The following is a 27392-nucleotide window of genomic DNA, read 5'->3' on the forward strand; positions in this document are numbered from 1 at the left end:
CCAACTGTTTTTATTACTGAGATGAGTGCTGAAGTTCTGAGCGAACCTGTGCTCAGCTGGCATCTCATCCCTTGGTTGCATCAGCAAAGGGATATCCCTTTTTAGGCTTTCAGCATCCTTTCTTGTAAGGTTGCAGTCATTTCCGGCTCCTTCAATTCTTATTAGGGTGGCTTTCCGTTTCATTTCAATGACGATATGAAGCGGCGTTACCTCCATTAGTACTTCTAGGGCTGCAGTGGGACAGGTGCGCATTGCTCCTGTCATGCATATGCAGGCCATTCTGTGGAGCTTATTAAGTTTCACCTTAGTGGTGCTAAGGCGTGCTCTATCACCCCAGGCTATTACCCCATAGGTTAGTATGGGTCTGAGTACCATGAGGTACAGCCATCTTATTATGCGTGGTGAGGTTCCCCACGAATTTGCAGCAATTTTCCTACACGTGAAAAGTGCTCTGGTGCACTTATCAATTGTGTTACCGACATGAGTTTTGAAGCAAAGTTTGGAGTCGATGGTTATCCCAAGATACGTAACTTCCTTGCTGGCCTCTATGCGACATTCTTACAGGGTTTTTGCCTTCATTCTCTGTAGCTTGAACCTATTTGTGAAAGGAACAATAACAATTTTGTTGGATTTAGGCTCAGGCCTACTTCCTTGCACCATTCGCTGGACATATTGAGGCCCAGTTGAATAATATCGTAGAGTGTTTCCTCATATTTACCTCTGACTATAATGACAATATCGTCAGTATAGCCTTGGCAAAGTGTACCTCTGCCGGTCAGTCTGTCCAGCAACTCGTGGCGAGAGGACACCAGGGATGCGTTGACAGCCTCATGGGAGGTATTGTCGAATGCACCCTGTATGTCTAAGAAGGCACATAACGCCACTTCCTTATTAGTAAGTGAATCCTCAATAAGGCTTTTCAGGTGATATAGGGCAGTATCAGTTGATCTGCCCGCCCTGTAGGCATGCTGCCCTCCGTTGGAGCGGATGCTCCACAAGCAGAGTCCTTTAATGCTGACATCCACTAGCTTTTCCAACGTTTTTATCAAAAACGATGTCAAGCTGATGGGTCTGAACGACTTCGGATCAGTGATGTCTTTCTTTCCAGCTTTTGGAATGAAGACCACTTTCGCTATACTCCAGACAGTAGGTATGTGTCCTAAAGCTAGGCTGCTGATCAGTATTTTCCTGATCGGCACTGCGAGCTGATTTAGCGCTCGTTGTAGCAGGATTGGCTGTATGCCATCTGGACCAGGAGATTTGTAGGGCTGGAATGTACCAATTGCCCATCATAATCTCTCCGTTGTTACTATTGATTTTGATGTGGCCCAATTAGTAGCACGCGGAAGCTGGATTCCGCAGTAAGGAGGCATTGAACCCTTCCCAGTTCGTATTCCTGGGATAGCGCCTACGCTCGCTACATTCTAGATTTAGCCCTATGTTAAAACGAATAATTCTGTGATCTGACATTGACTCCTCAGGAGATACGTGCCAGTCGCTTATATGCGAAGCCACTGATCTGCTGAAAAGTGTAATGTTCAGAACCTCAAATCTTACCCTGGTAACAAATGTCGGAACATTGACGACATTTAGGATTTCTAGATTGTTATTCAAGATAAATTCTAAGAGTGACTCACCTCTTTGATTCTCTTCGCTGCTGCCCCATATCACGTGATGTGCATTCGCATCACATCCGATGATGATGGGTGTGCCCTCTTTCAGTATTCTGCCAGTGCAGTGATTTCAGGCGGTGGGCACGCCTCGTCACCGGCAAATTATACCGATGCCACCACAGTCTTCTTAGCTGCTCTCACATCTTCTACCACGATCGGTACACAGTCCCGCGTTAGAAATTCTGTAAGTATATAATAATTAATACTTCTACATGACAGGATACAGGCTCTAGGGCTAGAGGCCCGTTGATCCCAAATTACCTTGGCGTTCTTCACGTACAGTCCTTTTATTCCCTGGTTATACCAGAGTTCCTGTACCAGGGCTAGCCCAAGATGTTGTTTAGTGAACATCCTTGCCAGCACAGCCGAGGCCGCCTTGGCGCGATGGATGTTCACCTGAGCTATCCCTGTACTTCCGACCATTAGATGATCGTTGCTGGAGATACCCAGATCACCATCCACCGGTATCGCTTCTTCCTTACTCAGCAGGTCTAGTTCCATGCCTAGCTCCTGAGAGGATATCGGAGTCTGATCCCCCATTTCGATGATGGTCGCATTGAGATCCTCATCATCCGCCATATCCTGGCTGGATTCGGAGAGCCTATTCTGCTTCTCCTTCTCCGCGGAGACTGGTGGATTTCGAGGAGTCTCGACCTGTCTTGTGCCGGATTTGATCGCTTTGGCCTTCTTTAAACCACAAACTGAGATGTCTCCAAACCTGAAGCTCAGCTTGTGGTCACTAGAAATAATCTTGGCGCATGAGTTGTCATCAAAGCCAAGGCTGAGGAGCGAGCCACCACCCTCGTTCTTCCTTGATATGAGACGCCAGTTCTCTGTGTCCAAGGCATTCTGTTTCTTGATCAATTCCATGATCCACTTTGTTGTTTTGTCCCCTGCTCTGAGGCAGGGACTCCACTTACTGAGGCTGGGGACTGCTAATTGCAGCCACTCAGCAGTGGTTGCGTTGCGGCAGTCCACCATCAGGTGACCCACCGTGAAGTGGATTCCTCCAAACTTGATTGGAGAATCCCAACCGGAGAGGAGTATCTCCTACAGTAGTGCGTCCTCGAGCTGTGAGAGGTTCTCACTGCTGAGGACGACTTTGGGGTACCCCTCTGGTACGACCGCAACCTTAATGGCCCCAGTTACGGTCGCATATGATGGCTTGCGTACTTGCCCAGTTGCCTTTGCAGCCCATGAGGTACTTGGGCCATCGAAGGGAGCAGTCAGAGGCCTGCTCTTCTCCACATTCGGCCTCTTAGGCGTTTCCGTCGGAGGTGTCAGGGTGGAGTTTGCCCGCTTCGAAGCAGAGTTGGGCCTTTGCTCTAGCGGCTGCGGTAACCAGCTTCCGCAGGTGACTTGCCTTGCTGAAGGTAACGAAGATACCACTTTGTACTGTCCCCGCTCAGCCCCTTACGGTTAGGGTCATCCCGGGCCACAGGCTGACCAAGTTGCGGTAACGGGTTGTTAGCCCGTCCCGCTTGGCCGGCTTGGACCACAGTCGAGTGAGCATTTTTTGGTGTTACCACCGAAGTAGGCCGCTCCCCGTCAAGGAGACGGTCCTCGAACTGTCTTGCGACATTTCTCGCAGTCAAAGCCTGCGGTATTTTAACATTTTTGGGTATATTTTTCATGGTTCCCACGAGTTGCAGAGAAATAAGCGGTCCACCCGGTCAGAGACCTGCAGTACCCGGGTAAGGCTAACTAGACCGGGCGGACGCCACTTGCCCGGACTCTCCGTTAGCGACTTCAAGTACGATATACATTTAAAGAAATATTGCCTCGAGCACGTCACCATATTCAGGCGAGAGGCCTTTGGTCAACTAATAAGAAACATCTATTAGCTGTATTAATTAATTTCCTAATTTCGCGATAGTTAAATCAATACTTTCTCGAACAATACAAAACGGAAATGTGCCGACTATTCTTAAGTCCAATACTTCTTTGCTCCATAGCAGTCGGGTAGAACGATTTCACAAAGTTAAAAGTCCAAGCAAAAGTAGAGTCTAATCGAGCATTCCGTAATTTTAAAATAATAGATTAAAAAAACGTTCGGACTTACAGAAAAATTTAAAAACATATAATATTATATATTATATTATATTATAATATCGAAATTATTTTGTTTTTTTTTTATCTGAAGTTATTTTTATAATACACATACTTTCAATTTAAATTTTTTTATTTCAAGATAAAGTTTCCTCAATTAAGAGATTCGGGAGTCTACGAATGTCAAGTATCCACAACACCACCAGTGGGATATACCATGGTATTTTCAGTTGTAGGTAAGTCCTTCTTCTTAAATGTTGTGCTTGGAATTAACAGCAAGCGGATATTATCAAACAAATCATACGACATTTAAAAAAGTAATCTATCTTCCCAAGAATTTAATACTCTTTAACTATGGTTAACGGTTGAGTCGTGCGTCAGATACTTTTTCTTTGCAACAAATTAGTCGGTTGCGAAATTTCATAATTTTTCTGGGATTTCGATAGATATCTATAAAATGAGAACAAATTTATAAATTGTTCGAAAGTGTGGGCGTGAAAAAAGTTTTTTTTGGCAGATCGATAGAAATATACAAGAAAATAAAAATGTTAAAATATTTCACAATTTTGCAAAAGTGTGGGCTCGGAAGGGTTGGGCGATTTTTGGGAGTAAGTGTTGGCATGGCAAAAAGTTTTTTGGCAAATCAACAAAATTACTTTGAAGACTAATCAAAATATGAAAAAATATCAAAATATTTTGAAAATGTGTGGGCGCGGCAGTTTCGGACGATTTGTGTGCGTTAGAGTGGGGGTGGCAACGTGAATCAACAAACTTGCCCTGCGCCTATGTCTCTCGAATCTGTATGTTTATTCTCAACCATCCAGCGTTTATAGTTTCATACGGACGGACAACGTTCATATGGAAGGACAGACAGACGAACCGAGGGACGGACATTGCCAGATCGACTCGACTATTGATCCTGATCAAGAATATATATAATTTATATGGTCGGAAACACCTTCTTCTACCTCTTACATACTTTTCAACGAATTTAGTATACTTTTACTCTACGAGTAAAAGGTATTATTAGTAGGGGTTCGCCATTCATCTCAGGGATGACATGACTTTTTCCAGTACCACAAGACACTGGAAACTATTACGGCCTTCGGAAATAGGGTCTATAAAGCTGATCCCAACCCGAAACTCCGCTCAACTCGGAACCCAACAACATCGACATCTCCGATTGGATTAAAAAAAAACAAAAACCTATTCTATTTGGCTATCTTTAGAATAGAGTTAACATAACCAGCGAAATATAAGCGCTGAAATTTATTCTAAAGACAGAAGAAGAAAGGCCAAAATCGTAATCGCTATACCAATGTATGTGAGAGAATGGTGTAGTAAATTATAATGTGAGTTATATAAAAAAAATAAGTAAACATAGATAAAACATAACAAAAAGTAAAATATAACAAAGAAAATCATGTGGGTCTGAGTTAATGGAAAATAGTTATTAAAGGGTAAAGTACAACAATGAAGTGAATCTGTAGTGGTGTAAACTATATAAATGATGATGATGCCTCTTCTTGGACATTCGAGAAGCGTTTGATCGAGTGTGGCACATTGGACTTTAACTAAAAATCAATCACAAGCTGCCTGCTCCATATTTTGGGTTGCTAAAATCGTACCTGGAAGGAAGGAGGTTCGCTGTGCGCTTTCATTCAGCAATATCCACCGAGCACAACGTGGCAGCTGGTGTTCCACAAGGTAGTGTCCTCGGCCCCCTGCTCTACTTCCTGTATAGCCACGACATGCCGCAGCCGGATGTAAGCCTTTACGGGAAATCAATGTTGGCCACATTTGCCGATGACGTGTGCGTCACCTACAGGTCCCGATGCGAGCACGACGAAGCCGATGGTATCCAGGACTTTGCAGATCGGTTCTCGGAATGGGCAAGACGTTGGAACATTGGCATCAATAGGAGTATATCCAACAACGTTTGCTATACTTTAAAGCGGAGAACGCCACCGCCCGTCTACATTGAGGAAGCCCCCTTACCACAGCCGAACGCAGCAAAGTACCTTGAAGTGCTTCTGGATCGCAGACTCACATTTGCCAAGCATGTGACCGACATCACAACGCGCCTACGTGCTAAGGTGGCGAAGCACTGCTGGCTACTTTGTTCACGCAGTAAATTGTCGCTATCCAACAAGCTGACAATTTACAAACAGATCTTAGCACCAAACTGGAAGTATGGGTGCCATATCTGGGGCTTGGCATGCAACAGCCAAATTAAAAGGATCCAGGCTATCCAAAATAAGGTCGCAAGACTTATCACCAGCTGCGAGTGGTTTGTGCGAAACACCACCCTGCACAGAGACCTGAAACTCGCAACGGTATTTGACGAGATAAACCAGCACTCGAGTAGATACCATGACAGGTTGGAGCGCCACAGAAATCGGCTGGCTAGCGCTCTAAACAGACCTCGCCCACCAAGGAGGCTCAATAGAAGGCAACCGAGAGACACGGCAATATGGCGCTACCGTGTATCGTACGGCTCGATTCGCGAGAAGATAGACGCGTTATAGAAAAGAGAACAGAGACGAGGAAATGAACATAATGTAATAAATAATATTAAATAATGTAAGTAAATAATAATATAACTCTACTAAATATTAGTGTTAGTAGGATATAATTATGTACTAACAAAATTAAAATTGATTGCTTTAAGAGCGGCAGAGAGTCAAGATTACAGATAATACGATAAAGTCTATTATAGTCAGAACATAATACTCTGTAAGGGTCATGCAACTCATAGTTAGATCTACAATGATTTAAGATAAGTGGTATATAGTTTCTAGTGAATCTACTTGGAACCGAGAAGTTAAGCCGACTAATCAAGTCGGGACTCTCAACATCTCCACGAATAAGCTTACAAATAAAGACTTTTTCAAGCATAGTTCCACGGTTAGCTAGGGAAGGCAAATTAATTAAAAGTAGTCTACTGGAATATGGTGGTAATATACGGTTTGCATCCCAATTAGGGCGCCGCAAGGCAAAAAGTAAAAAGTTTTTTTTTGACCGATTCAATGCGGTCCGAGTGGACTACGTATTGTGGACTCCAAACCATCCATACTCAAGAATCGGACGGACTAACGAAATAAATAAGGTTTCAGTTATTATGGTCCAGAAGAACACCAAGATCATCAACTCGTGTTATTCTGTCCAAAGGGCACCTACTTAGAGTGTAAGTCGTGCGTATTGGGTTGACACGACAAAAGGTCATAACTTTTCACTTGGAGCCATTTAAGTTTAAAACGTTATCACAGCACCATATTTGAAAGCTGTCTAGATCGGATTGTAAGTCTAAAAGGCGCGAAGTGTCCTTGTGCTGGAGGCATAATTTAACATCGTTTGCGTACATTAGTACACGCGAATGTTTTATTACTATGGGGAGGTCGTTAATGAATAAGGTAAAAAGAAGCGGACCAAGGTGGCTCCCTTTTGGGACACCGAATGTGACTCGGAGAATAAAAGACAGATAATTTTTAAAGAGGACTTTTTGCGTCCTGCCATTCAGATAACTTTTGAAGATCAACAGGGAAACCTAATAGATCAAGTTTCCTTACTAGAAGGTGATGATTAACAGAGTCAAATGCTTTACTAAAGTCAGTGTAGATGACATCTGTTTGAAGATTATTTTTGAAACCCTGAATTACGAATGAAGTTAGCTCCAAGAGGTTAGTGGTTGTAGATCTGCGTTTCATAAAACCGTGTTGACACGGTGATATGATTGATCTACAAAGCTGCTGCAAATAAGGAGTGATAACATTTTCAAAAAGTTTTGGGATAGCCGACAATTTAGAGATTCCTCTGTAATTGCTTGCATCCAGCTTGCTACCTTTTTGGTGAAGAGGAATCACAAAGGACTCCTTCCATATATGAGGGAATTGTGAAGATTCCAAAGATAAGGTAAACAGTTTCAGTAGAGGCTTGCACAAGGCTTCCGCACAGAATCTGAGCACACAGCCAGGGATTCCATCGGGACCTGGCGAATAGACCGGTTTAACACGCTGAAGATCGTTAAGCAGTGAGCTTTCGTTTATAGTGGGGCAAAATATTAGGTTCGACTTAGATACCGCATAAGAGTATGGCTGTTCGGAATGAGGTAAATTTGAATATGTTGTTTGAAAAAACTTGGCGAATAGATCGGCTATTGCCTGATCCGATGTAACCGTAGTGTTTTCAAAAAATAGCGAGGAAGGGTAAGAACTTGTTTTTCGCTTAGTGCTAACGAAATTATAAAACTGTTTCGGATCCTGTGCAAACTGGAACTTACAACGGTTTAAATAATTGTTGTAGCACTGAGCATTAAGCACGGTAAAGTTTAACCGAGCGCTTAAATATTTACAAAGGATGGACTGAGAGCCGGTATTTTTAAATTTCATATAGAGTCTGGACTTTACATTTCTTAGGTGTGTCAACTCTTTATTAAACCAAGGAGGTTTAGAGATTGACGGATAGTACATCGGAACACAAGAGTCAAAAAATGATTTAATTGCGGTATAAAACATATTATACCGTTATAAAACATATAAAACATATTAATCGCATCCTCCATTATGTTGCAGGAGTAAAGATCGGACCAATTAAAGCCAGCTATAAAATTGTTTAGCCTCCGAAAATTTGCCTTGCGAAAACAGGGAATTCGTTTTGTTGACTTCTCTGAAATTACTTTTAATACCGTACCTAAGTCGATTTCCACCTCGAAAGTAGGATGATATTGATCTTCAGGTTGAGTGAGAGGTACTACCCTGGACAGAAACACACTTTCAGGACTTGTTACAAAACATAGATCCAAAAGTCGACCAAGAGAATTTGGAATATAATTAACTTACGACAGCGATAAGTCGAGCTCGACTGGATCTATGTTTTGTAACAAGTCCTGAAAGTGTGTTTCTGTCAATAAAGTCATGTTGTGCTAAAGGGAGAAGGATATTCGATTGTTTTTCTGGGGACCACATTGTGCCAGGTATATTAAAATCACCTAGGACTACCCATTGGTCCCTGTCAGAAAGTTTATTCAAGATGGACTGGATAGCGGACAGATGATTCTGATATTCTGGGAATTCAGAAGATGGCGGAATATAGGAGCACGTAATATAAACTGATCTGTCGGAAAAAGACAGCTTTACACATACGAATTCCGAGTTACGGGAATCGTCCAAAAGTAACTCCTCCGACGCGAGGGTAGATCTAACCGCAATTAAGACTCCACCTTCCCGTCCGGAGGGACGGTCATACCTATATGTAGTGTACATACCTGGGAAGACTTCGGAGTTAAGTATCTCCGGCTTTAACCAAGTCTCTGTGAACACTATAATATGGGATGCAAAGGAAAGGCTATCACAATACAAAGTTTGCTACGCAAGCCTCTAGCATTTGATAGGAAATAGTAAGATTCGTTGTTAGTTTTTTTAAGAAGAGAAAGAAGATGAAGAGGCGGAAGGTGCACGAAACAAAATTCGAGGCGCAGCTGGAGCCTTTCTCGTATCTCACAATACTGTGTTGAATTTCGATGCCATTTTCTCTAGGTTAGACTGCACGTACTCGGACAAGACATTCGCCTACTGAGGCAAGTATTAGAGATGGTCAGGCAGATGGTGGTCAGATGGTGGCCAGATGGTGGCCTGCCATTGATGGAATACTACGACGAAGTCGAGAAAAAATTGACGCTCGTCACCAACAAGATTGTAATGACACACGAGCAAGAGGGCGCTGACTTACTCAACGCTGATGTAAGAGCCGACGCACTGCATGCTTTCAGGGCCTCAAAAAGTCCCTTGGAGCTGTGGTTTTCCCGGCTCAACCTATAGATTTGCCGTCTGCCCTGGCTCTGGCCAAAGAGGCGGAAGCAAACAATGAAAGGTGCAATGTTCGCAAATTCCTACGCCAAGGCCAAGGAACGAGCGCAAACGTCTGGAAACCTCAACCTATGGAGGTCGATTCGTCGTCCACGTTCAGCCAGCGCACTGAGTTCAATAAGAACAACCCTAATGAGTCCAACCTCTCAATATTGTTGTCCCATAAACCCCTAAAGAAAAAGGCCCCAAGCAGGAGTATGAGAAGGCAGCAAAGGCAACAGTCGAAGATATTAATTAAATTACATAAATGAGCTTAATAAGTGTAATGCCGGTCGCCAGACCGTTCTCGGTGAGCTCAATACATGGCTCAACCGAAAGGATTTAAGGAGGGTAAAATGGGGGCTTGGAAGGCAGGATTTTAGTTTGTGGAGGAGTCCAGGATGCCAAAGTTCAACAATACTTCTTCTGCGCAATTGCCTCGAGGATGCGTTCGACTAGCCGTTGAAATTCTTAAGACTTAAGAGATTACATATATGTAGATGGGTCGGAGTATTATAAGATATTGGTGTGGGAGATCTAGGGGATGTTTCCTCCGCAGGCGTCTGAGGGTTTGAGGCTGTTGTCCAGAAGGTTTATGGTAAGATGGTTTGGGTGGTTGTTCAGTCTTTTTGTGCATCTCCGACTGAGGCGGAAGATCTCCTCTTTGTAAGGCGGTGAAGCTTTCCTTGTCATGGGTCATCATGCGAACGTTGTTGTTGCTTGTCGTCTTCAAGGTGACCTCCACGCCTTTGAATTAGAAAGCGATACAAGAATAGAAAAATACTCACAAATAAAGGAAATTCAGTTTTAAATAATAAAGATCGGGAGATCTTGTAATGTCAGGACGGCCGAATTGTAGGAGTTATACTGTGTGATGGTCATTTTGTTATTGTTGTACTCCTATTAAACCTTATAATAGGTAATAGGATATTTTAATTATTTCGTGTGCTATATATAAGTAATACTGATATACTGTAATATAACTGAAAGCTCAGTGCAGTTCTTTCTTCGCTTGCAGTTGCATTTAAGACCATATAAGTGAATGCAGATAGCATACAGATATCGAGTGAGTCGAATGCCAACGGTAATGATGGCTGGACTGACTACCATACAATAAGCCCAAACACATACAAATACATACTAGATAATGTCGTTTATAGCTACAGCTTTGTTTGGTATAAACATTTTCCATCGCCTCGCAATGGTAGGAATTCCAGCTCAACAGAGGAAACAAGTTTCCTGTACCGTGGGTATTCCGTTCCGACTAGGGGGGACTCCAGTCAGAATTTAATCAGCGTAGAATTTAGGCGGAGCCGCTTTAGGACGGGGAGCGCGGAGAAGCTTTTGCATATTCTGACGGCTTCTGTATGCGTTTCATTGCCATGGTCAAGCGAGCTTCCAACCATCTACCAGTTGGAATCATTGGTTACATCATTGGCAGTTAATAAACAGAGGTTAAATGTTATGGATGATGCTTATGACCATATATGAGGACTGATAATATAGGATTACATGAACAAGGACTATTAAGATTTTTGCCAGTGGCCATCTGAAAGGCAAGGGAATCACTTGGAGTCGTTTGTACCCCTCGGAGAGAAAATCATTTTTTCGGTTCCCCTTCGGATGGCGCCAATTAGTTCTGTCTGCGCCTGACATGAGTGCTTCGCATTGGAAATTTCGTTAATGGCGCCCTTCAGATACTCTCCTTTATAGAGAAAATAATTCTGTTGCTGACGAACATTAAGACGCTGCCACCGGTTTATTGAATTATCCATTTCTTTATTTTAGGCCTTAACTTTCTTTCTTTGGTCATTCGAGTTATAGGGTTCGAGTTCCGACAGGTCTTAATTCTGCTAGTAGGGTAACGAGTTCTTCAAATGTGTATTTTTTGGTAGCCTGCTGCTAGTAGAAGCGAGACTTAAAGCCCTGCGCCGTAAGGGCCAAGGTGCACAGAAGCCTCGTGGGTTCTATGAAGTCCTTGGATATGGATACTAAAGCCCCAATAAACGTTTTGCCATTATCCGATTATGTGTGGTGAAGCCAACAGAAGTGGGAGAACTTTGACGATTAATTGGATAGGTCTGGTACTAAAACATACCAAAATTTCCCTACTACTTTTAACACCTTGTCCGCCTTATGTTTTCATGCCAAATGATCCTGGTCAATAGCCTCGTAAATAAACTAGCGGCAAAATCAGAATTATAGATAATAGGATTAAGTTTATTATATTGCGTTTGCACCAAAGGAAAGTATGTGAGTCTGTCGATTCGAGTAGTATTTTGGTGCCGCAATCTTTTTGGAAACGGGGAGGCAGAAATTTTCAGACTGGGTTAGAGTATCAGGGGCAAATGGCAGGAATTTCACCTCTGTCTTGGCTACCTAAAAACTGGCGGCGATATTTTAATTTTTGACCCCTAAACTATAAGGATGCAAGAAGTTATTATATAAAGTGTCCGAAAAAGATTATTAATATAGGTCTCATCTTTGCTTATATATTTTTAGTCACTGCACTGTGATTTAGAATTCGATTTTTTTGGCATAAAGTCTAAAAATTAAGCTACAGAGCGTACATTTTGTTGTTAAATCACAAATAGTTTGCACACAAAATCCGTGCGACCACGCCCTCTCTTACGTCCCATATTAACTACTGGTATGACTCAGGAGTCAACGAAATTTTATTGTTTTTTTTTAAATATAATAAATATGTATAGATAAATATGTATAAATATGTATAGATAGTCTTCCTCCTAGTTATAAAATATAAATTTCCGAATCTGAACTCAAATCAGAATCAGAATGTGAATCCAATATTTTGTCTGATGGATCAGGTTTAAAATTAGACTGTATTTTTAAAAGACTTATACTGCCTTCGGAATTGGTTTTTTCCTATTTTTTCACCCTCATTCTTTGAACAAATTGTTATTAAAAGTGGGTCCGAGGAATCAATTGCTCTGTGGAAAATATAACTCGTCGCGCACTTAGTACGCGTCTCGCCCTGCCCTCAGCGTAATCGGAAGGCGGTTATTGCCTTGATAGTGAAAAAAGTTGACGAAAAATCATCGACTCATTTGCTACTGTGAGGAGTCTTAAAACTCCACACAAATCTGGGTGCAGTGGAGCGGCCTAGCTACAGCGAAGACGGCTGCGATGCACAAAGAATCAAGAGCGGTCAGGTCAAACGGTACCGCACTGGACCTTGGACCCCGGAACGAGCCGGCCAAGGGCACGGAGGTCGAACGGTAACGGTGCAGACTTTGGACATGCACAAAGAGGACGCACTTTGAACTAACGGTACATGTGTTGGATCTTGTATCCGAGCGGGACGTGCGCAAAAGGGGAAATAACGGGATCCCTGTGGCCTATAAAGGGACGGGGCAAGTGCTGCCCGGGCAGTCAGTCACAACACTCTAGGAGTCGTACGTACGTGGGAATAGTCGAGGAGACTATACGCTACCGGTGCTAGTCGCGAGGTCAGAAGGCGAAGTCTGAAGGCGGAAGAGTAGGAGTTAGTCAACCAGACTGCGCGTGGAAAGAGGTAGTGAGACGGAACGTTAAAAGAAGGAGTTTGCGAGTAAGAATGAGCAAAGAAGTCGGTAAAGAACAAACATTGGAAGCGTCGGACAGCAAGAGGCCCGTGGGAGTGGGGGAGCAAGGACCTGGCGTGTCTGAAAGGATCAGTGGAGTCAGTGGTCGGTAAAGGTGGTCCCAGGCCGAGCGTTGCCTCGCCCGTGGACGATACACCCTGCCCCATAACATTCTAATCCCGGTCGGGCCAGCACGTCGTCTGATGTCAAGAAAGCACAGGACAACGATGGCAAGGCGTTGCAGGAGAAGCGCGACCAACGGAGGAGTCAGCCGTAAAAACAGTACAATAAATGGACTATAATTAGAACCATCTGCTTTTCCTTGGTCGGGCAATCACAAAAATCGTAAATTTGGTGGGACGAACGCACAAACTCTCTGACCTAGTCGTTGCAATTCGTAGCAAGCATTATATAGCAAAAACAGTTCATAACACTTTTTAAAGATAAGCGGGACTTTGAGGAGTTGAGGAAAATTCGTGGCACAAGTCCTGGAACAACACGGTCCTTTCCCAAACTAGTCAGTAGAAAAAAGTCCACAAATATGCCCTCCAAGCCTCCAGCTATGTGAGGGTCTGAACTTATGCGCTGGTTAGAATAACTATAGTATTCGCACCACTAGATTTGGTGTATCACGGAAATACACAGCCATTTCTGATGCCTTTCGTGCTGTTTTAAGTCATTTATCAATGGTAAATTGCAGTTTTGGCATCATCAGCTTGAGCAGGACAAGCCAGAGAAATGCACGCAAACCAAGGTCTTCTTTTATCTTGGATTCCGAAATGATACAATCGTAAATATCGGATTGTGGCACGCACGGGGACTAGCGAGAAACTGTGAAGACCAACATTATACATGCGTGAAGGTCAGCGCTCCTATTTATCAGGATACACCTCTTACCATGCCTACCATCCCAAAGGAAAGTACAGCAGCGAGCCAGCGTTAGGCTGACGTCAGGGTGCGCGAGTTATCGAATCGCCTATACAGAGCATATACAATTCGGTACCACCCACCAAGCCACCTAGGAGCAGTTCATCGCTCCACTAATTCCAACACTGTTGCAATGCTGACGCAGCAGTGGACAGGATGTCGATTGCGACAGTTCTGGTAAACAAAACTAGAACTGCCGCAGCAGCATTTCGGACAATGAGAACACAGCACATTCTTGTAAACCTTTTAGCTTAAGTTTTTCTCGACTAATAAACGAGAGATCAGTTCATTTTGAGACACAAACCAGAGCAGTCGCTTGTTTTATTACTTAAACCACTTGGATTCCAATATATAAGGACACACACTCACACACCAGCTGCAGGAGACACTGATAACTCGCGCGAGAAGCGATGAGCAAAGCGAGAAGATGGCAGAGTAACCGTGATGGATTAGGGCGAGGAATTTTTTGCATCAAGCGCAACTACTAACTTTCTTCAAAAAACTGGCGTCCACCCCCGCAACTGGAGTAGAATTAAGAAACGCGAATTCAATAACTTATATAATGATTTACAAAACTATCCAGAAAAGTTCTTTAACTATGCGCGGATGTCTATTTCGACTTTTGATTATATTAAAATAAAATTAAAAGTCGTTTGACAAAGAATTGACAAAATTATGTTAAACACCCTAATAACATTGTGGTAAGTTTTTAATATATTTCAATTGTATAATTTTAGTAAGATTGGTATCGGAAATACTGTCAAAAGAAAAATTAAAAATGGTTTTCTATATCTCCATTCAGCATAATAATTTTTTCTTCGGATCCATTTTCCGCATATATGTATGGTATTAGGCTGTCTAAAAATGCCTCGTCGTCGTCTTTCTCTTTTTGTTATTAGTTTTCTTTTTAAGCAACAGTAATTTTTGTTGCTCAATAGCTACTAATTCTTCCGATACAGTCATCTCTTTTTGCTTTTTTTTTCGGTTCATCTTCACATAGATCGCGAATGCCTCTTTGCAAAATTGTGATGAAGTGTCAAATCTTCCAACCAATTTACGTGGTTTCATTTGGTATTTTAAAAAACGAAGACTATTAAAATAAGGCCAAGAAGTATAATGGCTGTAAGCCTTCCTTAAACTGTGAAACGTGGTCTGGCTTGTACAGATACCTTTTCGCTACAGGCATTAATGAATAAGATTAAGAATTGAGCGTGCTCGCAGCAAAAGAATAGAGCAGCTAGTATACAAAATCGAAGGACGCAAATTAATATTTTCGGAAGGAGACAGTTCTAGAAGAAGAGGAACAGCTTGAGAATTTGTTGCCTGCGAAACACCGGTGTAATCGTGTTCGCCGATTGCCCTACCCTACCTATGACCACTTCCCGTAGAGCATGGCTCCAGTGGCCCCTTTGGTACCCTATGTCCAGCCGAGTTCAGCATTTAAGTTTTTAGAAATTCCTTTTTGTTGTATTCATGGTGGTATATACTTTTTTTATGACTTGTTGAAATAAGGGTCTAATAATGGTAGGTTCTTTGGAACCTTACAATCACTGAGGATCACCGCTTGATCAGGGTGGTAACCGGAGATCGATTTCAAATCCAAATAAATCAACATTGAATTCAAAATTTTTGTAATGTATACTTACTATCTATGACAGAGAACCATAAATCGACGAAACAGCAACAGGGTTTTACAGTAGTAGTAAGGTTTTTTATGGAGAATGCGGACTGATGCGGCACTCTCGGAAGACGAAACAATGTTGAAATATTATTCGTAAAGATTAAACATTCGTTATCATAAATCTTCTTAAACTAGTCAGTGCCTTTTCCTAGTAGCTCTCGGTGACTTGGTTAACTTTAATTGTTCTTAAAGCTTCACCAGAGAGACAAGAAATTAAGTGCTTATATTTTTCGATAACTGGAAGGCTGCCGTCTTTTTGAACCAAAGTTTCGAAAGGGAATGGCCCAGCGTAAACTTTAGCTAGCTCAGTTCCTACACGTGAATCATATATGTAGTACTTCTTTCGGAAACTCAAATGAGAGACTACTACTTATATTGTACAAATCTTGACGATGGTAAATCACACGGTGTGGCCGGCATATGAATGAAGCACCACTTTTAAAGAGAGTTGGCTGAGAATCACTGGAGGACATCAGTCACCTCACACTAGCGGTCGTATACTGCCCTCCCCGACTCACAGTATTGGAAAATCAATACCTAATCACTCGCCTGTACTAATTCACTATAAAATTTACAAGATAAATAAAAATATACAAAAATTAAACAACATTTTGCAAAAGTTTGGACGTTGTAGTTTTGGGTGGTTTGTTGTAGTGGCAAACGGCCTATAATCTTTTTAAAATTTTTAAATTTTTAATTTTTATTATGATTTTGGCCATTCCCATTCTAACGCCCACAAACCGTTTCAAGCTTCCACGCCCACACTTTTGATGTTATTCTTTTTTATTATTTCTATCGAAATGCCAAAAAATAATGTTGAGCTCTCTCGTTCGCAATCTCACTATGTGAGTGAGGTTATCTGACAGTCGAGCAACGCTAATCTCTCTTGTTTGTAGAAAAGTTAGCATTGTAATCCTTGACCATGCCGATCTGAAATCACTTATTAAACAAGACACTCAAATAGTTAGCTTATTAGAAGAAATAGGGTTCTCCAGTCCGATGACATAATCCAAATACTAATATCGTATCCTAGATTGAAAGTAAGGAGGTCTTCGTCTACCCGGTATTACACCATCAAGTAATCCTACGGCTTGACGAAGAAGAAGACACGTTGGCAGAATGTGAAGAAGACACCTTTGCGGTCACCGAGTGCACGGAAGACGCGCACAACACCATCAGCGAGCGATATCGTCGCGTAACCTGTGCTCGTTCGTTCCGTGCGAAAAACATGGCCCAATGTCATACTCAACCCAGCCACCTGAGGGCAGTAATGGCTGTAGATGACGGTATCGTTATCATCAACGAGGCAACAGCCCGCATCAGCACGGGCGGTGGCCCAGAGGTGTTCGTCACCATCAACGGAACGGACTTTGTAAATTTGCGAAGAACATTGAACAAGCACCCTGGCATAGTAAAATCACCACTATTGAAGATTGTCGGCCATGACCCGGTGCTTAGCATACCTTTTCTACACCGACAACCTGCGGTTCGACCAAGATTTCAAGGACGAGGTTGACGCAGGCTTCCCCAAACATCGGTTCGCGGCTGGAGTGATCCCGAACGTTGGTCTGATTGGTTTATTCATAATTTTTTTTGGTTAAGTAGAAAACGAACCTTCAATAAGAATCAGCGAATCATTACAAGTTTAATTTAACCGAAGACGCTCATAAATATGAGGAGGGGGGTAGTTAATAACTGAAAAGAGCACTCGATGTATATGATTCAGCAAGAACGTACCCTAGCATACCATGCGGTGCATGCAGAGTCGGCGTTCCGACCATGACTTTATGGCGCCATGCATTGGAGCTGGTATAGACTTATGCTTAATATTTTTGTACTTTAGTTCTGTCCAAGATCGAAAAGATTACGCTTCGAGAATACAACATTGGTCCGGCTTTAGCCGTAATAAGGCCAGCGATTAGGGAGTAAACGTAAACATCATAAGAAGATTGGTTATAACCAAATTGCATTTTCACTGCAACAGTGCGTCCACGAACAACAGCTAGCGCCGCTGGACAACGTACTCTGACACGCCTCCTATATCGACACGGGACAGGAAGGACTTCATTTAAATATACTTTATATGGTCGGAATCGCTTCCTTCATTTTACATACTTTCCAACGAATCTAGTATACCCTTTTACTCTACGAGTATTGGATATAATTAATCTAGTTTAATTAATTTAATTTTAATTAGTTTAATTTTAATTAATCTTAGTTTAATAATTATTTTTCATGGAAAATTTAAATATAAATGATGACGAAGAAGATGTCGATAAGTATTGCCTAAAAGAAACTAAAAGAAACTATGAGCCACTATAATGCACGCCCATATATATATACGGAAGCTGGACCATACCGAGTTTCGACCGGAATTTCCCAGGGATCCGATCCTGTGGAACATCATGTTCGATGGGATCTCGGCCATCAACAGCTCCTTGGGAATAGATCTGCACTGTTTTGCTGACGATGTGTCAATTACAGCAATCGCCAAAACAATTGCAGAGTTGCAAGATAAATGTAACGCCATGATGGGATCTTCCATCCTTAAGAAAGCCGGGATAGCAAGCACGGCGCACTAGACTTAGGCAGTTCTACTAAGTAGCAGGAAAAAGGTGGAGACTATGCTAGTCTCTGTCAATGGGACATAGGTGACCACTCAATAGTCCCCAAAGTACCTGTGTGTTATGATAGACCACAGACTTTCGTTCAAGAACCACACGAGTTACGTGAGCAATAAGGCAGCGATCACAGCTTCTTCATTGGCAAGACTCATGTCCAACTTTCGCTTCTATAAGCTGCACCAAAAAAGGAGTGCGCTCGGTGCTACGATCCATGGCCCTCAGGCTCATTAGAGGATTCAGGACGATATCCGAAGTTGCGGCACTAGCTCTGGCATGCTGGAGATCAATGCTCTCAGCCCACGAGTGGCTGCTGAGTGGCAGAACAGATGGCAAACGTTGCGATGGGGAAGGTGGTCTTGTCGGTATGGGCAGAGTGCCAACACAAATGCTTCGACTACCACTAGTCCACTAGACTACTAGCCACTAGACTACTGGCTGAAACCAAGCAGGTGTCATGTGTTATGGCAGGAGAAGAATACTACCTCAGCGTACACGGCATGTCGTAAGAGGCTACTTAAGGGTGTTAGGAGAAGCCCCCAAGGCCATATACTTGACGTTGCGCGAACGGAGTTGCCTTAAACGGCTACTCCACCTTGGATCCCGAAAAAAAGGGGCAGGCTAATTCGTGGTAGTGGGCGTTTTATTCTGTAAGAATTTATGGTTATAACAGTTACAACTAACTTAACGCTAGATCACCGCAGTGTGTCCTCCAGACTTTCACACGACAATCAAAAATTCAAGTTTTCCGGCTAATTTCCAACATGGCTATGGCGAAAAAGCATTGTGCCTGCAAACAATAAGCTAACAAATCCCCTCAGATTTAAACTGGTTCACAGCATAAGTTCACTTAACCTCCCCGACCACCCTAACCACATGAAGAACCGCTTCACTGAAATACAAGAAGTGCAAGTTTAGAGACTGGTCGAATCATTGTCCTCGATAGGCCATTGTCTATTACGCGAACCTTAGCGCGTCTGACGAATCGCTGATGGACCCGCTGTAGACCTACTCCACGATGCCCTTGAATCACTCTCGTCGGGGCGAGGCAGACAAAGACCATATAACCCTGGTGGACGGGCTCCGTTATTCGGTACCACTTCTCGCGTCGATCAAGCGTAGGCAGATACTCCAGGCCCCACCTCCTCCGGAAAGGGTCTCGTAGCAGGCGAGAAATCCTCCACTGCTTTCTCGTAGAACCCTCCTTGGGCAGCTCCACATCCAATCCAGGACTATCCCGAAAATAGGAGTGGCCAATTTGAGTAGGTCATTTGGCGTTAACGGTGCCTCCTGGTCCGTGTCCACAGGCAAATGGGTAAGCGGATGCGAATTCAAGATATGCTTCGCCTCGATCAGGAGACTCTCCAATACGTGGTCTCTTGGCGAAACTTCCTTCAGGATATGACGCGGTACTCACTGCACCATGCGCTCCCTTAGACGGGTTGACTGGTTAGCTTCTGCTTGACAACTGAATATTTTCCATCTTGAACACGTCACAAAGCGACTGGTTTTCCTGTCAGCTCCCACGAACTTCTGGCTGTTGTCGCTGCGCAGTCTATTTGCTGGCCTTCTACAGCATACGAAGTTCCTGATCGCAATTATGCAGGAATACGTTTACAGGTTATGCGCCATCTACCGCCCTTGCTGTCAAGCACGTGGACAAGGCGACCCAAAGCTTTTCCTTGTGCCGGGTCACAGTCATCAACAGTTTCCCAAAGTAGTCCAGTCAAGTATATTTGAATGGCCACCCGCATCCAGTCCGTCTTCCGGATAGGGTCCCATTATCGGCGGCAACGGCCGCGCTGGCTGCAACTTGCACACGTTGCACGATGAGATAACTCTCCGAATCACACGCCTCATCTTTGTAACCCAGAATTTCGTCCGGATCTCAGCAATTGTAGCATTCACATTTTGATGCTTCATCCTGGCGTGGAAATGTCGGACAATCAGTTCTGTGACTGTGAAAAACAACTCCTACCTCTCATTCACCCACATATCAAACTACACAAACAATTATCAAAGCCTACACCCTCAAAGTGATGGAAGAGCGCGATCTTGCTCTCCAGCGGGCCAAATTCATCTGCACGTACACCAACAACAACTTCCACTATACCAATAAACACACACTCAACTCTCCCGCTCACAGCAGTTACGCTCTCAGCTCTCCCACTCTCAACTCTTCCGCTCTCAGCAACTTCAGAAACCAACACCACCACTGCAGCAACTATAGCAACAACAACTACAGTTTGCTATGCTTCAAAGCCGATATGCTCTTCTTCAGCGAATATTATATCACCCACAACCTCAATACCCGCTCCAACAACAATAAACAAAACTCAATCCAAACTCTCTCCCAAACCAACAAAACTTAAAACGTCACGGAGACAATCAGTCTGCAAACGGTTCCAAAGATCTCTTAAATAACAACAAGAAACAGAGGAATAAAGCTCAAACCCGCTACCCAAAAAACACTCAAAGAGTACTGGCTAGCCGAGCCACACTCAAGCAACCGTTTTGAGCTATTAGCACAAGATGACGAAGACGAAAACCAAACTGATAATGGGGAAAATGCAACTATAAATACGCAAATGCAAATTGAGCATAAATAATCAAAATGTTGAAAACATATACGCACTAACTATTGCTTTAAATAAAAAACTACTACTCACTATCACAACATATTAAGCCTATTAAAAGATAAATCGACCAAATACTACACCTTTCAGACCAAAAGACCAGAGAGGGTTTAAGGTAACGTCCATCATGCTACAGACAAATCGATATTATTAATGAACTAGCTCAGCAAGGGCATGAAGTTATAAATTTACACAACATGCAGCAAAAAACATCTCAAAATGAAAGACAATAATAAAGACATTTATAAAATTGAGCACCTACATCATTGCAAAGTAATCTTTGAGCCACCGCGACCAAAGCGAACACTTCCTCAATGTACAAACTGCCAAAAATATGGACATACAAAAAATTACTGCACCAAAGACCCTACTTGCGTAAAGTGATCTGGAAAACACAGCTTATCATTCTGTACTATTAACACAAGATCGGACAGAACAACCATTAAATGTGCACTATGCAGTGAAAACCCTACTGCGAACTATAAAGGTTGTATGGTTTACAAAAGCACTGCAAATTCAAAAATACCCAACTCTTCGGAAAAAAGAAACGACACACATCAAACGACACAACACAGTACAAAAAATAACGTAGTAAGCTTAAAGACGCCAGCTTTATCCTATGCCGAAGTCTAAATAAAAACCAAGTAACTAGCCATCAAACCAACTCAACAACTCAACCTACTATTGTACCTGATATACAGCCTGCTTCAACTCAATTAAGCCAAACTAAGCCATAATGATTTTGACGAACTTAAACAAATTATGAAACAATTAATAGCCCAAATGACAAATATGATGAACATTTTCACGCTTTTATTATCTAAACTTAACAAATAAACACATAACAATCGCCATCTGGAATGCTAACGGACTTTCACGCCATTTACTTCAACTAAAAACATTCAATGAAAAGCTAATTGACGTCATGCTCACTTCTGAATCATACTCATCTGAGGAAACCTATATAAACATACCTATCTATAATATTTTCTCTACTAATCACCCAGACGGTAAGGCCCGTGGTGATAATAATTTAAAAAAAACATCATGTGCATAGAGCTGGATGGATTCAAAACGGACTACATACAGGCTACTAGTATATCCACCTCAGACACAACGGGTCCAATAAATATATCTGCAGTTTATTGCCCACCTAAATTTACTAATACAAAAGACCAATACCTCTAATTTCTAAAATCACTGGGTAATCGGTACTTGGGAGGAGGTGACTATAATGCCAAACACATAACTTGGGGGTCCAGACTTACCACCGCAAAGGACGTCAACTGTATGAAGCAATGATAAACAATAATAGCCGTTCTCTAAGCACAGGAGAGCCGACTTACTGACCAACTGACACAAATAAGCTACCGGATTTAATTGACTTCTGCATTACAAGAAATATAACAAGCGATAACTTAACAATAAAATCATGACCATTCCCCAATATTAATGACATTACATGGTGGGCCAGAAAAAAACAACAATGACTCCCCTTTATTTAACCACAAAACAAATTGGAACATGTTTCGCGACATTTTGGAACAGAACATGGAAATAAATATCTCTCTAAAGACAAACAACGAATTGGACTCTGCAATATCATATTTAAATGATATCATCATATATACAGCAACGCAATCGACACCATCTATAAAAATGATTACATTAAAGAAAACTCCCGCTTTTATTATATATAAAATCAGGCAACAGACGGGATCAAGAGAATTCTCAGGGAAGACAAAGATAAGCGGCTTCAATACTACCTTAGCAAACTTGGAACTTCCTTATCTACAAATTATTCCCTGTAGAAAGCATCCAAAAAATGGACTAACTCAACTATACACGAGTAATTAACAAAATAACAGTCGATTTTGACAAAAAGAAGTTCTCCTATGCTGTGTACTTGGACATTGCTAAAGCATTTGACAAAGTATGGCACAAAGGACTGCTGCATAAGCTAAGAATTATACCACAATATAACCTATATACCATCCTTCAACGCTATATAACGGACAGATATTTCTATATTAAATACGACAATGAATGATCAGATAATATGCCAGTGTCTGCGGGTGTTCCCCAAGGTAGTGTGCTTGGGCCCATAATATACCTGATTTATACCTTCGATATCCCAGCGCCAACTACCCCTGGATCAATGATTGCGACGTTCGCAGACGATACTGTGTTAATGTCGTCAAGCGCGTGCGAAAAAACAGCTGCAAGTATACTACAACAAATCATGACACAAACAGTATCCTGGTTTGAGAGATAGGGTATAGGGATAAATAATGACAAAACTCAACAAGTAATATGCACAAAACGACAACCCAAAAACTTCGCAATTAAAATCAATGACAATAAAATATTATTACACCCATATGCCAAGTACCTTGGACTAACTATTGACTCAAAACTAACATGGAAACAGCACATTCTAATTAAACGAAATGAAATGAAAAACAAATTTCGACAACTTAACTGGCTAAACGTAAAAAGCTCAAAACTAGAATTTCATAATAAAATAGCAATATACAAGGCGATAATAAAACCAATATGGACGTATGGAATAGAACTCTGGGGAACCGCCAGTAAATCCCACTTACAGCTAATTCAGCGAACGCAATCAAAAATGCTCAGAATAATCACAAAAGCCGAATGGTACATTAGAAACGAAGATATACATATTGATTTAAACTTAGAAAAAGTCAACGAAACTATTAAAAAAGCAGCAAAAACACACAAATAAACTATTTAGCCAGATGACAGAGTTGAAACCAAGAAGATTAAAACGCAGAACTCCAACAGAATTAAACTATTAAATTATTAATGTTTTAGCGTATCCTTGCACTGGGAAGGGCCGCTTCTTTTATTCTTCACATCTAGTCAATTAATTACTTATTGTTACTTTTAAAAAAAAAACAGATTGTAATTTAAGGAAATATAATAAAAAAAAGTTCTGTGACACTGTGCCTGTGTGACAGTATTACGGGACTCCTCGCACTGTACGGCATGCACAGTGCAGCATTAATTCTGCCGTAAACTCACGGAATTCAGTTATCTCGAATGTCGCTCAAGCTATGATCCTCACCAGGCGATTGAACAACAAAGTCGTTTGTCGAATCTAACACAACTTCACTGGCCATCTCTTCTTCATCAGGAACCCGGTCAGCTAGCTGCTGGCTGGAGGACGCCGTCGTCCTCATACGTAACCCTTCAACAAGCCAAAGACCTTGCCTAGCTCCTCCGGTAGCGTTTCGTCCCACTGGGTCTTCTGTCTCCAAATCTATCACAACAGCAGCTTCGCAGTAAACGTTGACTTTACCAAGCTCAGGCTCAAATATTCCCTCTTTGTAGGGACTCGATCTCAACTCATGACGCTGCTTGGCACTACTCCACGTAGAACCTGAAGTCATCCGTTGCTACCTGCCAACACATTTCGAGAATCTTTTGCTCAGCCTAAGCCCATCGGGCGCTCTTGATCTCTCGCGCTCACCAGTGCCATAACTGGCATAACTTGAATCCAGCATCCGCGTGTGTCTCCATCAACCGGGTAGATACGCTGATTGCCTCGATCTCTGTAATGGTAGTCGGTGATGGCCTTGACAGCTGTCGGACCGAATACTGAAGCCGGGCTTGTTGGGGTTTTCGACACCAGAGCCGGTCGCTCTTCACCGCGACCTCATCCGGCTGCAACCGCTTTCAGTAGCAAGTAGCAAGTTGCATGTAGCAAGTTTTAGAAGCGTACCCGCTTCGTAGGCATGTGCCTCCTCACAGTGCCTCCTCACAGTGCTCCACCTTCCCGGCGGCGAAGCTCCAACGAATTCTCGGCAATTCGTGAGTGCGTGTTGTCTTCCGCAGATGGGACAACCTCCATGCCTATTATCCTGTTCGCCTTCGTAATGGTCGACACTTGCATGTAGAACTCGACTCCCCGGCATCCTAGACAGTGCAAACCACGTCTGCGTACTCCTGTAGCTGCGCGCTACAGCATTCCTGGCCCAGTCCTCTCGCTTGCTTGTAGGAAGATTTGCCACTAGCTCCTCCATGAGGGTTGGCCTTCTCAGGTGCTGCACCGCCTTCGCTGACTGCCGCGAGTTTGTTCACTCGAGTCGCGAAGGGAATGATCTTTGCCAAATTCTGCTTAGAGATCAGTTGCACCTCTCGCACGTTGTTTAACTGTCTACGTATAAGCTGCTCTGGTCGGCCGAATCTAAAGCGTAGCTGCTCCATGACGGTGCTGACATTCCCTGGATGAATTAATAGCGCCTTCACTGCCTCACGGGCTTCATCCTTCAGCGTCTTCAACAACCTCTATACACCGCTTTTTTTGCTGCTGAAAACGCCACATATTCTGCCTCCGTAGTACTCAGTGCCACGATCGCACACTGGTTGCGTCCATAGGCCACCAATCAAAAAATGCCTCACAACAAATTTTTGAAACTGTCTCTAAAACGTGAACGCGTGTTCATCGGCGCGTCGCAGTTGCAGTCTGTCAGCTATTTTGAAAATAAAATTTTACTTTGTAGGGGTCAACTTTTGCTATTGTGCACCGATTAAATTGATTTAAAATGGATTTTAAAGTTAAAGGTATTGTTTTTTTATGTTGTTATTTATAATAAACTTACATGTCATTTTGTCCTCTGAAAATATTTTGATAGGCGCTGTGTTTTCACATATGCATATTTTTGAGCTTAGGTGCACAGAAGAGGGCTCGTATGCAGAAAAAGCTCAGGCTGTGCTGAATTCAGTAATAATAAGCATTCAAAATAAGGGATTTGCAGCCGAGTAGACCGAGGCTAAAAAATATATTGGTTACATTTGCAAAAAAATTGCTACTTATCGCATATTCACGAACACTGATTTAATTAAAATACTTCTTTTGAGATCAGACATAACAGGTCAAAGAAACATTTTTTTTGTAATTATTATTTATTAAGTGAAGAATCCGTACATCATAATATTGTATCTTAACATCACAGGGTGGAGAAATATTCTTAGGAATTACCAAACACTATATTGAAATAAGTGAAGTAGGAACATGAGTGAAGAGTTTTTACCGTTGCCCAATTGTTTTGGCGAAGCCTTGCCGTTTGAGTCGTCTCAGAGGTCGAGCGGGGATAAGACGTCTTGCAAGAAGACTGCTACGGCTCAGTAATCTGTCACTATATCGACTTTTATGTCTCCCAATTTGTGTCTCAACTGTGTGAATATTGAGGTCTTTATGGAGTGCGGAGTTACGTAAATACGAGGGACAGTTGGTTATTTGTCGTAGTGCGCGATTTTGCATCACCTGGATACGTTTATAATTAGATTTGGTGGCAATTCCCCAAGTCTGGATCCCGTATAACCACATCGGTACGATTCAGTGCGCATAAACAGCTCTTTTTCACCTCAGCGAACGAGTGCTCCTTCTATACATGAGCCATCTCAGCTGTTGTGATTTGTGAAATCATTTCTTTACTGTGTTTTTGAGATGCGGCCCAAAGGTGAGCCGTTTATCCAGGTTGATACCTAGATATGATGCTGGCAGGGGCTGATTCAGGGTAACTCCTTCTAGCCGAATTTGAGAGGTGTTCGGGATAAGAGTTTTTAATGTGAAGCATGGACTTGTTGTTTTCAGTGGGTTTATTTTTAGGTTCCACCGTTTACACCAGGCTGCCAGAGCATTAATATATTCTTTTGGTCCGTTAACTGCCTCTCCTGTCCCTAGAGTTATATACAACTGCGATGTCAATTGCATAGGTTGCAATAAGAGTCCTGTTCGGTGCTTCCATGTGTTCGAAACTCGGGCAAGGGATATCAGCAGTGTACAAGGAATATAGTAGCGGTCCGAGAACACTGCCCTGTGGGACTCCAGCTCTCATTGGGTATATAAAGGAGTAGCTATTTCTCACCGTGATTTTAAATTTTCGTTCTTCCAGATATGACTTTAAAGTACAGAAGTAGGGCGCAGGTAGAAGGGTCTTTATCTTGCATAATAATCCAACATGCCATACTTTGTCGAAGGCTTGTTGCATATCTATAAAGACAGCGTTGGAGTACTCGCAGTCGTCAAAAGCCTGTAATATGTGTTTTACCAGTCTGTGGACCTGTTCAATAGTTCCGTGTTCCTTTCGAAATCCAAATTGATGATCCGGCAAGATATTGACTTGTTCATGAGCTACTATATGGGGACATGTTTGGGTTTACATAGGCATATTGGGATAGCTTAAGAGCAAAGTTTAAGAGAATAAAGTTATCAACGTCTATTCTCCCGAAAAGAGAGGTGTCCATTTTCCCGAAAAGAGAGGTGTCTGTTGGGTCATGCAGCCGCCTAATGCAGTAGACTAATCTCATATTCTTTAATATTATAAGTCAAATTAATCAGTGGTAGCA

At 42.4% G+C, this 27392-nt stretch overlaps 1 protein-coding gene across 7 annotated transcripts in view; it reads left to right on the plus strand.

Annotated features, from left to right (window-relative positions):
- The window catches only part of LOC27206935 (neurotrimin), an 85620-nt gene that overhangs the window by 35834 nt on the left and 22394 nt on the right, over positions 1-27392 (plus strand). For 3 of the 7 annotated variants that reach the window (XM_039292764.2, XM_039292766.2, XR_005543746.2), the window contains exons 4-5: positions 1723-1857; positions 3865-3958. The exons of 1 other annotated variant lie outside the window; for it this stretch is intronic. In XM_039292764.2, coding sequence (XP_039148698.1) covers positions 1723-1857; positions 3865-3958 — 229 coding nt within the window. The remainder of the gene's footprint in view (positions 1-1722; positions 1858-3864; positions 3959-27392) is intronic. 3 more of the 7 variants (XM_039292765.2, XM_039292767.2, XM_039292769.2) reach the window with 1 other exon arrangement.

Source organism: Drosophila simulans, chromosome 2R, assembly GCF_016746395.2.
Source record: "Drosophila simulans strain w501 chromosome 2R, Prin_Dsim_3.1, whole genome shotgun sequence".
Lineage (NCBI taxonomy): Eukaryota > Metazoa > Arthropoda > Insecta > Diptera > Drosophilidae > Drosophila > Drosophila simulans.